At 39.4% G+C, this 15720-nt stretch overlaps 1 protein-coding gene across 2 annotated transcripts in view; it reads left to right on the top strand.

Moving 5' to 3' along the window:
- MBOAT2 (membrane bound O-acyltransferase domain containing 2) overlaps window positions 1-15720 on the top strand; it is a 171404-nt gene that overhangs the window by 41625 nt on the left and 114059 nt on the right. For both annotated transcript variants that reach the window (XM_034766471.1, XM_034766470.1), the window contains exon 3: window positions 649-726. In XM_034766471.1, coding sequence (XP_034622362.1) covers window positions 649-726 — 78 coding nt within the window. The remainder of the gene's footprint in view (window positions 1-648; window positions 727-15720) is intronic.

The following is a 15720-nucleotide window of genomic DNA, read 5'->3' as shown; positions in this document are numbered from 1 at the left end:
CCAGGGGCTTACCCTGAACCAGCTGCAAACCAAGTTTGGGAACCCCTGCCGAAAGTTGCTGACCCCTGGTCTAGGGAAACATCATAGTTGCTGCCATGCTGTACCTGTTCTTTGGATAAGTAGAACATTAGTCTCCATGACTGTCAGTGTGGAACTTCAATTATCATATTTTGCCTTTATGTGAAAAGTGAACTGCAAAATGTGAACTTTACTTTCACCCTCTACTGTTTGTGTATGATGTGCAAAGACTAATTCTCACAACTCAAGCTGCCAGAATGCTCTTCTTCCTCAGATAAGGGAGAGCTCCACTCAGGTTATAGGCTTATGTGAGGCAACTGTTCAGATCATTTAAAGATGTCAAGGTCCTCTATAAAAGAGAGTGGATAAGGGACCTGATATTTTGAATGCAAAAAACCCTCAAACAGATACTTTTATAAGAAAATAGTAAAGGGCAAAAGTTGGTGGTTTTTTTTGCTTTTCAGTTACCTACCTTAAAATAGGTTTAAAGGAGATCTTCTTGTTAAGCGTGTAACTGATGGATTAAAAATCTAACTATCTTTTCATTTCAAGTAAGGAAAACATATATATGTGCTAGACTGTTGGTAATGAAAAATGATTGCCTGGAGTGACTATTATAATTTTTTCTAGGTATGCCTTACATTTTGTTGTACAAAGTGGAATTTCCTACTATATCATGATCATAATAGGAGTGGAAAATATGCACAAGTAAGTATTGGGTTTCTTTATTTAAATTTAAAGTTATTTAAATGAAGAATATAAACAGTTATTTAGAAAGTCGCTGTATAGCTGTTTATAAGAACAAATTAGGTTTATATCTGCATACATTTCTCTTACTGACACGCTTTATGTCTTATAACTATGCCTAGTATGTTATATTGCTATTGGCATTAGAATATCAGAACATTTCAGTATTTGAATTGCGCTAAAGATGGCTTGTTTGTAGGGAAAAACACCACCACCCTTTTTGTCTGCTTTGTCTGTTTGAAATGCTGAGCACTTATTCCACTTACTGTCTGCAGAAAGAAACCCTAAGGCAGCATTGGTAATTTTCAATGTATAGCTGTTAATACATTTCTCATTGCTTAATCATAAATAGTCTTAGATTGCAAATACAAATAATTCATATTAATACAGTTTTATAACTCTCAATACTAATGGAAGGAAAAGATCTGGGCATGAGAAGAGGGTTTGTGTGATGAAAGTGAATATTAATTCATTTAAAATGCCATTGTTTTTTGTTTGCTCTGTTTATTAAAAAGGAAAAAGAAACATGTGAAAAGGTATTCACATTAGGACACTATTTTAGTCTGATAATAATAGTATCATAGAAATGTAGAATTGGAAGGGACCTTGAAAGGTCATCTAGTCCAATCCCTTGCACTGAGGCAGGACTAAGTATTATCTACATCATCTCTGACCAATATATTTGTCTACCCTGTTCTTAAAAAGCTCCAGTGACAGAGATTCCACAACCTCCCCAGGTGATTTATTCCAGTGCTTAACTACCCTTACAGTTAGGAAGTTTTGCCACAGTCTAACCTGAATCTACTTTGCTGCAATTTAAAGCTAAAACAGAGACCTAATTATGTAATAGCATTCACGTGTTTTTTCTTTTCTTTAAAGGGAACGAACAAACGAAAAAGGATATTTTAAAAATGAATTATGTGTTTACATTAGATAAAGGCCCCAACTGAGTTTAGGGCCCCATTGTACTAGGCATCATACAAATGCATAATAAGAGACTTAATCCCCTGAAGAGGATACTTAAAAAAACAACACAGGCAAAACAAGGGAGGGGAAACAGAAAGGAGATGTAATTTTGGTCTTGTACTGCTGATGTCTCTCAATTGCCCCAGATTGTCTTTGAGGGGAAAGGGAGAGTCTAAGTGTTCAGTTCCGTGTGTGTGTGTGTGTGTGTGTGTGAGATACATGCGCACATGCACTTTATATTCCTGTGTTGGAGTCAACAGAACCCACCTAGTTTGATTTAGCAGCAAAAACTCTCCGCAAGATTTTAGAATCTGGCACCCTATTAACCTATTATACCTTCTTACTCCCGACCCCCACACAGGTTGGGGGTTCCTCTGTTCCTCAAAGTTCAACTCTCTGGTTTCTTGCCCCAACTCATTGTGGCTATGAAATTTTCATGTCAAAAGGACGGAATGGAGATCCCTTGAGAGCCGATCAATGCTATGTCCAAAACAGTTGCCATGTCATGCAGCACAAGAATCTCCCTTCCACTGTGGGCCGCATACATGTACCCTGTACCATTTCCTGCCACCGCCGAGAAACCCATATTTGATTTAGTGGTCTTGATTTCCTGCATGACAGGTGCAGGTATTTACTAGATTACAATTTAGATAAAACCATGCAGCTTTTATCTTTTAATGAAAAATATTAATTTCTGCATATTAAATGTTCTTTTTTTCAAAGCTGATGCCAAAGGACAAAAGAAATATGCAGTTAGTGTTTCATCTTAATCTTTTTTGTTCATAAAAAAGCTCTGTCAATTGCAGTAAATCCCAAAGAGAATACATTTGAAATAAATAAATGGAAACATAAATTATTTTAGTATTGAAACATAGCTTCCTTTTAGTTAGCACAAATGCTGAAGGATTAAAGGAAAAATATTCAATCAGTATTTTTGTTTCAGCACCCTCTTATTTTAATTACCATTTTTAATTTAACTGTATGCACCCTAGTGAATCAAGTTCATCCCTCGTGTAAGGAGGCACAACTCCCTTGAAATCAGTGGAGTTGTGGTAAATTAAATCTGGGATAAATATGGCCCAGTGCGATGGAATGTCTTCACTGCATTAGGGCAAGAAATACATCAGTCTGCATGTGGAAATCAGTATTTGGACCTTACAGTAGGTAGCCTTTAAATGTACTAAAGCATCTGTACTATAACCGATTTAAAGCTAATATATATACTTGCATATCTTGTTTGGTGACTAGAATTATTGACATATTTCATGGTTCTGCTTCTGATAAAGGTAAAAAACTATGAATGAAACACCACGGTTGAGATTTTAAAAACCCAGGAGTGTGGAAGTTCAGTTATGGGTTTCCTGCAAGAGAAAGTTGTTTTTTATTCTGTAATGCTCTATAGGGGAGAAAAGGAGTTGCTTCTGTTGCCAGTGCTTTCAGCCTTTAATGCACATAAGATGCCCTTGTATTTAAAAAATGCTCCTGGGTGTTGTACAACTGTTTTCAGTACTGGTCCAAGTTTATCTTCTCAGGGTAAGCCTGCTTCCTCTGCCTGCTGTGCTGTTGTCTATGCTAGTGTAACACCAGTTTGGATGGCGAAACACAGGTGTTGAAGCCACACCTTGTGGTCCTCCCCAGTGCAGTCCAACAATGCTGCTTCCCACGCTGCACTTTAATAGTCATTCTGTTAGTGAACTGGATCAGCATCTGCAAGAGGTATCTGCTTTTGTTTAGCCTTGTTGATGGAGACAGATAACTACAGCTCAGTTACCTGTTCTTATTGGAATGTTTTTTATTTGTACCATGATAGGACGGTCAGCAGAGCCAGTCTAACTACCCAAAGTTTGAGTAGGTTTATGTAGAATATTTTCACCCGTTGAGAGCATGCTCTCTGGGCTGACTGTGATCCCATGCCTCCAATGCTTTTAGTCTTTCTTTGGTAATGCGCACTCTGGGTGAATCTTGAAGTCTTTAGATAACGGCAGTAAGAAGTGCATTTGTTAAGAAAGGGGAACTTTGAATTTCATTCCATGGTATCTAGCAGGGTGGATTTGATTTAAATCAAATTGATTTAAATCATGATTTAAATCACTAGTCAGGAAGACTTGATTTAATCATAGTTTTCTACATAAAAGTGCATTCTTCTTGGTTGTTATAACCTTAATATATATTCTTCACAACTCAGAGGTAGATGTAGGTTTCATTTTTAGAAGGTACAGTACACACTATACATTTTTAAACAGTGATTTATTTTGTTTAAGATTAGTTTTTCAGCTATATCAGAAAATGAATGATTGTTTGGTTATTTCATTTACCAAAGGTAATTGAAGCAGATATTTATGAAGTCATCGGGAGGTGGACTATCTCCAATTCAACAGGTTAATCATTAATATTTGGAGGATTTTCTTGCCATGCTGTATTAGGAGGAGAACATCACAGACAGACACTTAAAATGTTTTATTTAACTAAAACAACAATGTTTAGTATTCTGGATTTTTTTCTTCAACAGCAAATGTACAATATTTAACAAAACAAGCATATGTCTCTCGCTTCTCACATTTATCTCCAGACTTTTTCTCCTTGTCCAGATCTATTCTGCCCCCCAACAATCTTCTATTCATTGAACTTTTTGAAACTTTGCATTTTTAGAGAGAGGTAAAGATTGACTCTCCGTACACAAATTTGCAGAAGGACAATAGAGTTGAGGTCTGTTATTTCTCACCTCTATATATTATTGATTTATTTAAAAATATTTTTGCTGTTGACAAGCATGTTACCTCTGTAGACACAAATCCACAGTTTGAGAACTGCAAAACTAAGCACCTCTGATAGTATCTTCTAGACTGAGCTCGGAGTCCCATTGGGTAGATAGAAACATTAACCTAGTAATCTATACAGAATCTCCTGGAATCCCATAAAATTGGGTACCTAATCCATGAACTATTGGAACTAATTTACAAAACCGTTCTTAAACATTACATGAATATATTGTCTCATACTATAGAATTAGAATTTATAATCCCTATTCCATGATGAGATATCTTTGATCTATAATGTATCTTAGTTTAAACTATCTTTAGATAGGTTTTTTTCCCTCAAAAAGCATTTTATCAAAAAAATCCTATTTTTTGAAATTATTTTATTATTTTATCCATGCTGCTATCTAGACATTTGTAGCTTCCGTTAGTTAACCATCTGTAGCATTACATCAGACACTCAGGTTTGGCTATCAAATGTTAATCTATGTATTCTAACTTGGCTACATTTAAATCATGTTATATTGGTAGAATAAAAAAGCTGAAGGGTTAAACTGATGTTTTGAGAAGTTGTAGTATTCACAAGCTCAAATGTTTGGATTGATGGTGACTAAATTGTAGTAATGTTTGTTGATTGCCCTTACATGAAACAATTAATCTTGAAACTGAGGTGTTATTTTGAAAAGAAAATACATTCCTTTGGAATTAAGAAGTTTTAGAAGGCAAATGGCTCAGTAAGGTAATTGTAAATTTTCTGAATATGTTGCAGAACTCCTCTGTCTTGCTCTATGGTTGTGAAGTGCGCTTTATAGCTGAGTTATATACATTCTTCACTCCCCCTTCCCCGGCGGTGCTTGATTTTAAAAGGAAGTGTCTTTGTTCACTGCTCGAAAAGAGCTATATTAGCTGTTCTGACACAGGTGACTTGATCAGGGCAGTTAAGGAAGCAAGAGGTTCCTAGGCAACTGTTTCTTTTCTGCATAATTACTCATTTTATGGTCAGTAAATAAGCTGCATGTGCTTATGGGGAAATGGAATTTAGTGTCAATAGCAGTCAGACTTTAAGGACGCAGTACTGTTCTGATGAAATCAATGGATGTTGTGTCATTGTCTTGAGTAGGAGTAGGAACAGGTCCAGGGAGCACTTGTGGTTTTTCGTATGTTTATTTTTTAAATGAGAAATTGCTAAAGTTAGTGTCTCATTAGAAGGTAATCTGTTGGTTGATGCTGATCCATGTTATTTAGGCCTGTCATTAGGAGAAGCCTGTGTTCTGCTTTGTGCTGAAAGTCTTAGGAATATTGTGGGTCTCTTGCTTGTGGTGCTGAAAACGTAGGGTTAGGCTGTTTTTAATTTATATTAGAGTGACTTTCTGATTTTTAAACTGCTTACTGCATGGATTTGTGTTTTATCAATACATCTCAATTTGTTTTAATAACTGAAAAAGAAAGATAAGCTGCATTTATAAATCATTGAGAGGTTTGAAATATCTAGTGGCTATGCACAATTTTTTCTGTACCTATTTCATATGTTTTGTTTTTAGCAGACCTTGATTGTTGTCAATATATATAATATAAAATTTCCCCAGCATTTCACACAGTCTCTAGGTCAGAGGATTGTTAAATTGGTCCACACAATGAGAGTTTTAATAGAGAGAGTCTTATGGACTGTCTTTCTTCCCACTCACTATCGTGTGGAACACCTCTCATTGAGAACTTGTGTATCCTCACTGTGGAACTACAGCAATTGCTTATGTGGAAAAGTACTATTAGAAAACTTGTTAATATATTTTAGCTATCCCTTAATCAGGGCTGCCCGGGGAGGTGGGGGGGGCAAGAGGGGCAATCTGCCCCGGGCCCCACAGGGGCCCCCAAGAGTTTTTCGGGGCCCCTGGAGCGGGGTCCTTCACTCGCTCCGGGGGCCCCGGAAAACTCTCGCGGGGCCCGGACCCCCCGCCGCCAAAGACCCCAGGCCCCCTGAATCCTCTGGCCCTGCTCGTAATGCAATTTAGCAACTGGAAGTAAGGCAGAGATGTCAACACAATGTGCCTGCTTTTCATGGACCACGGTTCAAGAATCTCTGTTCTAGGTTACTTATCCGGTATGGATTCTGAAGTGTTGGTTGAACAGAACACTGTGCACTTTGCAGTGGTGCTTGAATGGTGTTTTTGAGCTCTGTTATTGTTTTAAACAGATTACAAATAAAGCCTCTGACAAATCCCTGTTTTTTTTACCTTTTATGGTAGAAGTACAGCTACAATTAGCACCTGAGAAATCTGTCCAAATGGGTATTGAATGAAATTGGAGTCCTGCAACATCACTTTCTTATTGTGGATATTGTGGGTGTGGGGGGGGGGGACGGCGACAAGTGGGCTGTTACATTTTTTAAGTGGATAAAGGCACAGAAAGACAAGGAGGCTGGAGATAGCGGTCTAGATGCACACACTTCTGCAGGTAGGTCAGAATGAAAATATTTTTCCTAGGTTTGTTTCTTGTAATCTTTTTAAAAATTTGGCATTAGAATTTTATATTACCCAGCTCAAAGAGCAAAATTACAGTCAATGAAAGATTTTTAAAAGTCTTGGAGTATACAGAAAAAATCATTGTTTCATGCCTAAAGTCAGGTTAAGCTGGAACAAGCAAAAGCCTTGTTCCTCAATTTGAACTAGCTCGCTTAGCAAGCTAAATGAGGTGCTTTATTGAACAAATAAAGCACTTAACTGACAAATTTCACTAAATGTCATGGGCTCAATGACAGACAAGTTTAACTGTAGGATAGAATATAATTTGAATTGCTGTGAAAGCTAAGATGGGAGTAAAATTTCTTTTTTCTTAAGTCATACTTGGAATGAAATATAGAATGGGCCAAGCAAACATTCCCAGCTTTGATTAAGGATAACAAGATGCGTCCCCCTCCCTTCCCCCCCAAAAAAATCCCAACCCGGACAACAGCTGCAGAAGGAGAAAAGCATTAGAAATCTTAGCCTCTTGGAGCATGTTAAATGGAACAAACCTTTTTGTGTAAAGCGGATATTGTGCAGTTAGGATCAAATTGTGATCATATATAGGTGGGAAAACTTTACTGCAAAGCTCCCAAGGAATCTCACAAAGATAACTGAGGAACCTGACTAAGATGACTAGGGCAATAAATCTCTGGCTGCCAGGAAGAAGATGGAGATACTTTCTAAAAAACAAGATTATTTTCCTCCTGAACATCAGGCATTTGATCTGTGTTAAATGTGAAGGAGCTTTTAACAGTTAACTGTACTCTACAGGAAAAAAATATCTGAAATAGCCTTGCTACTTCCCCCCAAGTTGCAGTTATTCTCCTCCTCTTATGTCCCTCAGATATTTGGATCAATTTGCAAGTCAAGATTTTGGTGCTCCCCAGAGCAACATACTGGCACAGGCGCCAGTGTTCCTTCTGTTCTTCCTCTTTTAAGATTCAGATTTCTCTGTCCTCTGGACTCTTTCAACATGATGGCTTCTTCTAAAAAAAAAAAAAAAAAAAAAAAAAAAAAAAGTATTGACTCTGTGAATTAGATCTCTGCTCAGCAGTTTTTCTTTTGTCATTGTGACCCTCTGACATCTGTCAGCAGCCTTTGATACCATTGACCAGATGCCAATCTCATTTTCCCCTAAAAAGGTATAAACGCACTTGGTGTATCTTTAAAAGATCAACAGCAAGACTATCTCAGTGACTATCTCTTGCCTTTAGAATTTACTTCCCTTGTAGCTGGCCAAATCTTATATATGGTGCCTTTGGGGCATGATGCAAGGCATTATCTTTGCATTGTGGTTGTGTGTTTATTAATAAACATGTGGTATATTAAAATGACACAATCAATTTTGAAGCTGAATCAATTTAAAAAAAGGGATAAGTAATACTTTCAACTGCTACACCTACTCCTGAGTCCCCTGGTTAGTTTTTGTGTATCTTTAATCAGTTTCCTATTTTAAATTGATATTTCTCTGTTGCTATGTAAACTACCTGCACAAACAGAAGAAACTAATTACACACAACTGTTGTCAACTACACATACTAGAAATATGGAAAATATATCTTCTTTGATCTTTCAGTTAAAGTAATCTTGAATGTTACTTGTTTTATACACACATTTTATACATAAGTGATGTCTGTTTAAAACATTTGTTTAAAAATCTTTGTTTAAAGCATTTCCTTATTAAACTGCACTGCCCTAGTGTTTGAACTGAACCCTAGTTAGGTAGATTCTTTTATCTTGCTGTCATCTTCAAAGCTCTTTATTAACATACTAATTGATTAAGTCAGTTAGTTCTTTATCCCTTATTCCTGACAACATAATTGCTTCTACTTGAATAGCTGGTAGTAGAAGTTGGCAATAGGGGTTCTTAAAGAGGCCCCACCTGGGTTAGTTCTGTCTAGTTGATGGTTTTTAATTTAGTATAAGTACCTGATTACTGTGGCATTACACACACTATAAAGTAACACTATGTTAGTGTACTAAAGCAGGTATAGCAGTTGGGAATGTTTGTTTATTGCTGAATAAATTTTTTGTTTATTTTTTTAACTTGACTCTATTTAAAAGAGTTCAGTCTTTAGGATTGTAAAGTAGGAAAACTATATTTTTCTGTTAGGAAAAGGACTTATGTGTATTGTTGTAGCACCTAGCAGCCCTAGTCATACACTAGGACCATTGTGCTAAGCACTGTACAAATGAAGAACAAAAAAGATTTGTCCCTGCCCCAAAGAGCTTATAGTATAACACTAGAGGCAACAGATGATGGATACAGACAGATGGAATAGGACAAGGAAACAATGACACAATGCTGGTCAACTTGATCAGAAGTGGTCTTAGCATACCAGCAGTTTAACTGCTGTCAAGCTTTCATGGAAAAGGAGAGAGTTAAGAAGGGGTTAGAAGGAGGATAATGAGGTAGCTTTGCAGATGTTTACTAGGCACTCCTCCCAAGTGTGAGGGGAGCACAGGAGAAAGCACAAGGGTTCTTGTTTGAAAATTTAACGAGTGGATGATGGAGGCTGGTGTCCTTGGCTGATTGGCGACAGGAGTCAACATCTCAAAAGTGATTTGAGAGACTGTGAAGGGCGTAGAAAATGAAGACAAGTTATTTATTAGTGATGGAGAAGGGGAAACCAGGGGAGAGATGTGAAGAAACAAGTGACGTGGTCAACGTGATGTGCTAGGAAAATGATCTTTGCAGCAGTATGCTGAATGCATATGTGTGGGACAAGATGGCATTTGTCAAGGCCAGAAAGAAAAATGTTGCAATAATTGAGATAAGAGTCTGGAGAAGATTTTAGTTGTGTGGGTGAATAAGAAGTTACACAGAAAGAATCAGTAAGATTTAAACATAGCCTGGATATGAGGGCAGAATGCGAGGTCTGAATTGAAGATGACATCAGGTTACATGTCTGAGTGATGAGAAGCATGGTGCAGTTTTGTCGATGATGGCAGAGACAGGAGGTAGTGGGAGCAGAGAGGAACATGAGACTTTCTGTTTTTAGCCACGTTGAGCTTGACATTCACAAAGAGGTGTCCGAGAGTCAGGCTTAGATTTTAGTTAGAAGTAAGGAAGTAAATCTCTAAATTGTCACCATAGAGATGGTAGTTGAATTTGTGTTTGTGCATGAGGTATCCACAGATAAGATGTAAAGGGAGAAAAGAACTGGATCCAGGACAGCTCTGAGAAATCCCTTCTCCCAAAAAATTGAGGGGGAGGAAGATCTTCCAAAAGATGTGCTGAAGTAGCAATTAGAGAGATGGGAGGAAAAGCAGAGGACAGTCATGGAAGTCAAGGGAGGACAGGATTTCAAGAGGAGCTTGGCTGACGGTGTCCAAGGTGGCTGACAAGTCACAGAGGATGAGGATGCAGTACTGGTTCTGGTTCTGAGCTTTGGCTAGAAAGAGGTTGTGACGGGTTCCCGCCGGGGTACCACCAGGAACTGGGATACCACTGAGCCCCCTGACGCGGCAGGCTGGACTCCCTCTCACACTGTGCTGCTGTGACAAGCTGCAAAGCCCTCCAGCCTGCACTTTCACCAGCATACATGCAGGTAGGGACACACCCAGCTGCAGTTACATGGACATTCTCTGGCCAGCCCCTGCATAGGAAGGCTAGAGCTAAGGCTACTCCCAGCTCCCCAGGTACACATCCCCTTTGAGTATAAACCCAAAATTATACTGTCTTGCGCTGCACAGGGAACTGTACAGTGTAAGCTCATAAAATTCGCTCCCACCCTCAATGTGGAGAGGAAAATGCAACAGCCTTTACCCTTGAGTTATGATTCCCACACACTTAACTCCAACTCACTGCTTTAAATAAAGCAAAAACAAGTTTATTAACTACAAAAGATAGATTGTAAGTGGTAGCAAACAGATAGCAGATTACCTAGCAAATAAACAAAAAACGCAAACTAAGCTTAATATACTAAATAGATTGGATATGAATAGCAGATTCTCACCCTAAGAGATGATATAAGCAGGCTGCAGATTCTTATGGGGCAAGCTGCACTTCCTTTACTGCTTGGAATTCCCAGGTGTTTCATTCACAGGCTAGAAATCCCTTTAGCCTGGATCCAGCACTTCCCCCAGTTCAGTCTTTGTTCCTCAGGTGTTTCCAAGAGTCTTCTTGTGTGGGGAATGAAGAACACCAGATTATGTCACTCCCTGCCTTATATAACTTTTGCATATGGCAGGAGCCGTTTGTTTCAAAGCTTGGTTCCCAGATCAGTCTGTGGAAAAATACTGACATCCCAAGATGGAGTCCAGCATCATGTGGTCTGATCACATGTCCTTGTAGAGTTACAGCAGCCATTACTCACAGACTGTTTGGAGTGTTCTCAGTAAGGCACATCAGCTGCGAGAAAGCTTTTCCTAAGGCCTACTGTTTTTACCTAATGGCCCATTGCCCACAATAGGCCTTTCCCCACCCACTATCTAGACTGAGAGCATCTTGACTAGTGGGCGTTACCCAGGTGTAACTACATTTGAAATACAGGTACATAGTCAATATTCATAACTTAACAAAAATGATACATGCATACAAATAGGATAATCATATTAGCAAATCATAACTTTTCCAATGACATCTCACATGACTTATTTTGTTAAAATATATCCTAATTATGTGATAATCATAATCATATCACTGTGAAGAATATGGGGCACAGTGTCACAGAGGTCATTAGAGACCTTGGTGAGAGGGGTTTCAGTGGGGTGCGAGAAGGGAAAAGCCAGATTGGAGGGGGTCTGGAATGGAATTGGAGGAGAGGAACTCCAGACAGGGATTGTAAACAGCATGTTCAAGGAGTGTAGAGATGAAAGGGAGATGAGATGGTAGTTGAAAGGCAAGTGGGGTCAAGGGTAGGTTTTTTTAAGATGAGAGAGACTAGATCATACTTGTGAAGGAAGAAAGGTTAAGGATAAGTTAGGGAATGGGAGTGGACACGAGAGACATCAGGAGATGAGATGGGGTCACTGGGGCAAGTGGAGGGTTACAGGTGGAAAGAAGATGAGAAACTTTGTGTCTGTGATGGGGAGAAGGAGACCTAGAGCGTTGTCGGAAGGGAAGGGTGACTGAGGGGAGAGGGAAGGTCACATTATATTTTGTCAATGTTCTCTTGGAAGAATTTGGGGTGGTCCTGTGTGGGGAGAAAAGTGGAGGCAGGAGGTAGAAGAGGGTTTAAGAAGTGAGTCAAATGTGCCTGGGATAGTGGAAGGGAGATTCAACTAATTTAAAGAAATGGAGTTGTTAGCTAGGAAGATAACAAATTTGTAGTGGAGGAAATCAGTCTAGTCATCGGATTTCTGCCAAAGAAGCTCTGCAGCATGAGAGGAAGCTAATGTTAGCAGTGAGCCAGGGCTGAGGGTTGGCAAGGCAGATCTTGTGATGGGAAAGAGGGGCAAGAGAAGGACAAAGGGAAGAAGAGTGGAGGAGGGTTTTCATAGGAATGAGAAGCTGTACTCACTTTTCCCATCCGCACTCATCCAACAAACAGAAACTTTATCCTTATGTATTACTGATTAGAAATGCTCTGACGTTCAGCTGGAACTTGCTATGGAAATGCCATTGGGCTTGTGCCCAGTGGTAGGAGGGAAAGTGTTACATTCCAGGGACTTCCTGCTATCTAAGAAGATGGAATGGCAGGGAATCATGCCTCCAAGGACCTGAGACATCAACTAATGAGTTTCAGAAGAAAAGCTCAAAATAGAATGTCTGTGAGAGGTTTTCTGCCTCTGCCAAAAAATTGTCAGGATTGCAGCAGAATGGAGCCATTTAATCTGTCTCCATGCAGTTAATTATCAAGAGTTAGTGGCTCAGCAGGAGTTCCTGTGGGGGAAGGCTAATGACAACAATCCTGTTCTCCCCTGGGAAGGCTTCTAACTAACAGCAGTGAGGTGTTTTAGATAAAGAAATCTTGGAAAAACAGGTAATCCTTCTGCTCTCTCAACACAGCCTGGCAGAAGTGGGATGGCCAAAGATGTCTCTTTAATGCCTCTCACTCCGAGTTGTACGTATGTGGTATATTAAAATAACACAATCAATTTTGAAGCTGAATCAATTTTAAAAAAGGGGTAAGTAGTAGTTTCAGCTGCTACACCTACTCCTGAGTCCCCTGGTTAGTTTTTGTGTATCTTTAATCAGTTTCCTATTTTAAATTGATATTTCTCTGTTGCTATGTAAACTACCTGCACAAACAGAAGAAACTAATTACACACAACTGTTGTCAACTACACATACTAGAAATATGGAAAATATCTTCTTTGATCTTTCAGTTAAAGTAATCTTGAATGTTACTTGTTTTATACGTAAGTGATGTTTGTTTAAAACATTTGTTTAAAAATCTTTGTTTAAAGCATTTCCTTATTAAACTGCACTGCCCTAGTGTTTGAACTGAACCCTAGTTACGTAGATTCTTTTATCTTGCTGTTATCACTTCAACAGACCTGTCTGTCTGTTTTCAAAATAAAAATATTTCCTAAAGCTAAGGCTGACTCACCATCTTTATCTTAAAATATTGTGCTCTCTCATATACCTGCCCAATGGCATGAGTTAAGGACGAGTCTCAACTTCAGTTTTTGAGTTCTCTAACTCTTTTCAAAATGTATGTGTGTGAGTATTGGTATTAAACTTTTAGTCCCCACATGGTTGCCTAAATAAATACACACTAGTCATACATGTAAGTGTTCTTGAGTAAATAAGGGTTGCAACTCTGTTCTTTGTATTTGTGATAAGTTGGTAGTAGTAAGAATAGTGTGGATGTGTGGCAAAAGTGAAATGCTTATTGGTTGACTCAACTATAGGAAATATTCTGGTGAGCTGCAGATTCAGTCCAGCTAAATTTTTAAACTTCCTAAACCTAACAAGTCATAATTCAACTTTTGTGAATTTTTATTTCTATTTTAAATGTTTTCCCTTACCGTTACCTTTTTCCCCAAATTCTATTCTACTTTTATCTTTCTGTTCTATCTATCCAGTTTCCCCTCTTGTCAGTTTCTCAGCCCCTTGCCTTCTCCTTTTTCCAGATCCTTTCTCTCTTCTCCCTGGCTTTTTCCCCACCAGCTTATTCCTCTGGTTTTGTTTCTTTATTTTTCCTTCCTCTCCCCCCCCCAGTCTACAAATGGTTAGTTGGCAGCCTGTGAAAAATTTTGCTAGGGATAGCTCACATAATAATGAGGGTGGATGTGGCTCCTAGGAGCCCAACAAATTGATAATTCTTTTGATAATTTGATGTTTTTAGGCTATTTTCTTACAAGATACCTGGAAAAAGCAGAAAGAAATCAACCCAAATTGATGCAAATACACCTAAAATCTCTCCAGTGGTCACCAGATCATTTGCTGGCTTGAAACTTATCTCTTGAAAATAATACTGCTTTCCTTACTACTTTGTTACAAGAGAGACAAGGTGGGTGAGGTAATATGTTTTATTGGACCAACTTCTGTTGGTGAGAGAGGCAAGCTTTTGAGCTTACACACAGCTCTTCTTCAGGCTGCATCTACACTACACTACTTACAGTGGTCCAGCTGCACCAATGTAGCACTTGTGGTGGAGATGCACTAAGGCGACGGGGGAGTTGATTATCTACTTTGGCTTAATTACTCCACCTCCCATGATGGGCGGTAGCTGTGTTGGCAGGAGAAGCTCTCCCACTGACATAGCGCTTTCTACACCGGCACGTAGGTCGGTATAACGTAGGTTGCTCAGGGTGTGAATTATTTACACCCCTGAGCGATGTAAATTATACTGAAATAAATGGTAGTGTAGGCAGTGTTTTAGGGCTTGGCTACACTGGCACTTTATACCGCAATAAAGCCTCCCAGCGCGCTCTACTTTACTCCCCGTCCACACTGGCAAGGCACGTAGAGTGCTCTGACTCCCTGGCTAGAGTGCTCCTGGTAATACACCTCCACGAGAGGGATAGCAGCTGTTGCATATTGGCTGAGACGCCCCAGGGCCAGTGTAAACGGGGAGTTAAGTTACAGCATTCTGACTGACCTCTGGAAACGTCCCATAATCCCCTTAAGTTAAGTGGCCTCTCTTCTCTTTGTTGTGAAATCGGCTGAGGAATGCAGAAGTGCATTTTCAGAGCTCCGTTTCAGACAGCTTCTGCTTATCTGCAACGGGGCAAAGCAAATGTTTACTGAGGAGTGAGTGAGAGGTAGGGGGATTAGGGGGATCTGAACTTAGAAGACAGCGTGCTGACACACTCTCGGCACTCCAAAAACCCACTCTCTCTCTCCCCCCACATACAAACAACATACTCCACTCCACCCCTCCCCCCTCATTTGAAAAGCACGTTGCAGCCACTTGAATGCTGGGATAGCTGCCCATAATGCATCGCTCCCAATGCCGCTGAAAATGTGGCCACACCAGTGCGCTTGCAGCTGTCAGTGTGGACAGACTGGAGTGCTTTCCCTAGTGCGCTCTGCAAAGGCTGGTTTAACTCAAAGCGCTCTACAGCTGCAAGTGTAGCCAAGCCCTTAGAGTATCACAGCTAAATACAAGGGGGAACAGATTGTTTAGCATAAGTAGTTAACACATATTTCAGAGAGCCATTCAAGATGAAGTGGCTTGAAGTGGCTCCAGTCATAGGGAGGAAAGGAATGAAGGGGGCAGAGGCATCTCTTGGGGATTGTTAGTGGGTTATAGATTGTTGTATTAAGCCATAAATGCAGTGTGTCCATTCAGTCCATGATTTTAGTATCTAGTACAGTTTTGAATTTAAGCTCCCAG

The sequence above is a fragment of the Trachemys scripta genome, chromosome 3, assembly GCF_013100865.1.
Source record: "Trachemys scripta elegans isolate TJP31775 chromosome 3, CAS_Tse_1.0, whole genome shotgun sequence".
Taxonomy (NCBI): Eukaryota; Metazoa; Chordata; order Testudines; family Emydidae; genus Trachemys; species Trachemys scripta.
Note: the sequence above shows the minus strand (reverse complement) of the source record. Positions and strands in the feature narration are given on the sequence as shown.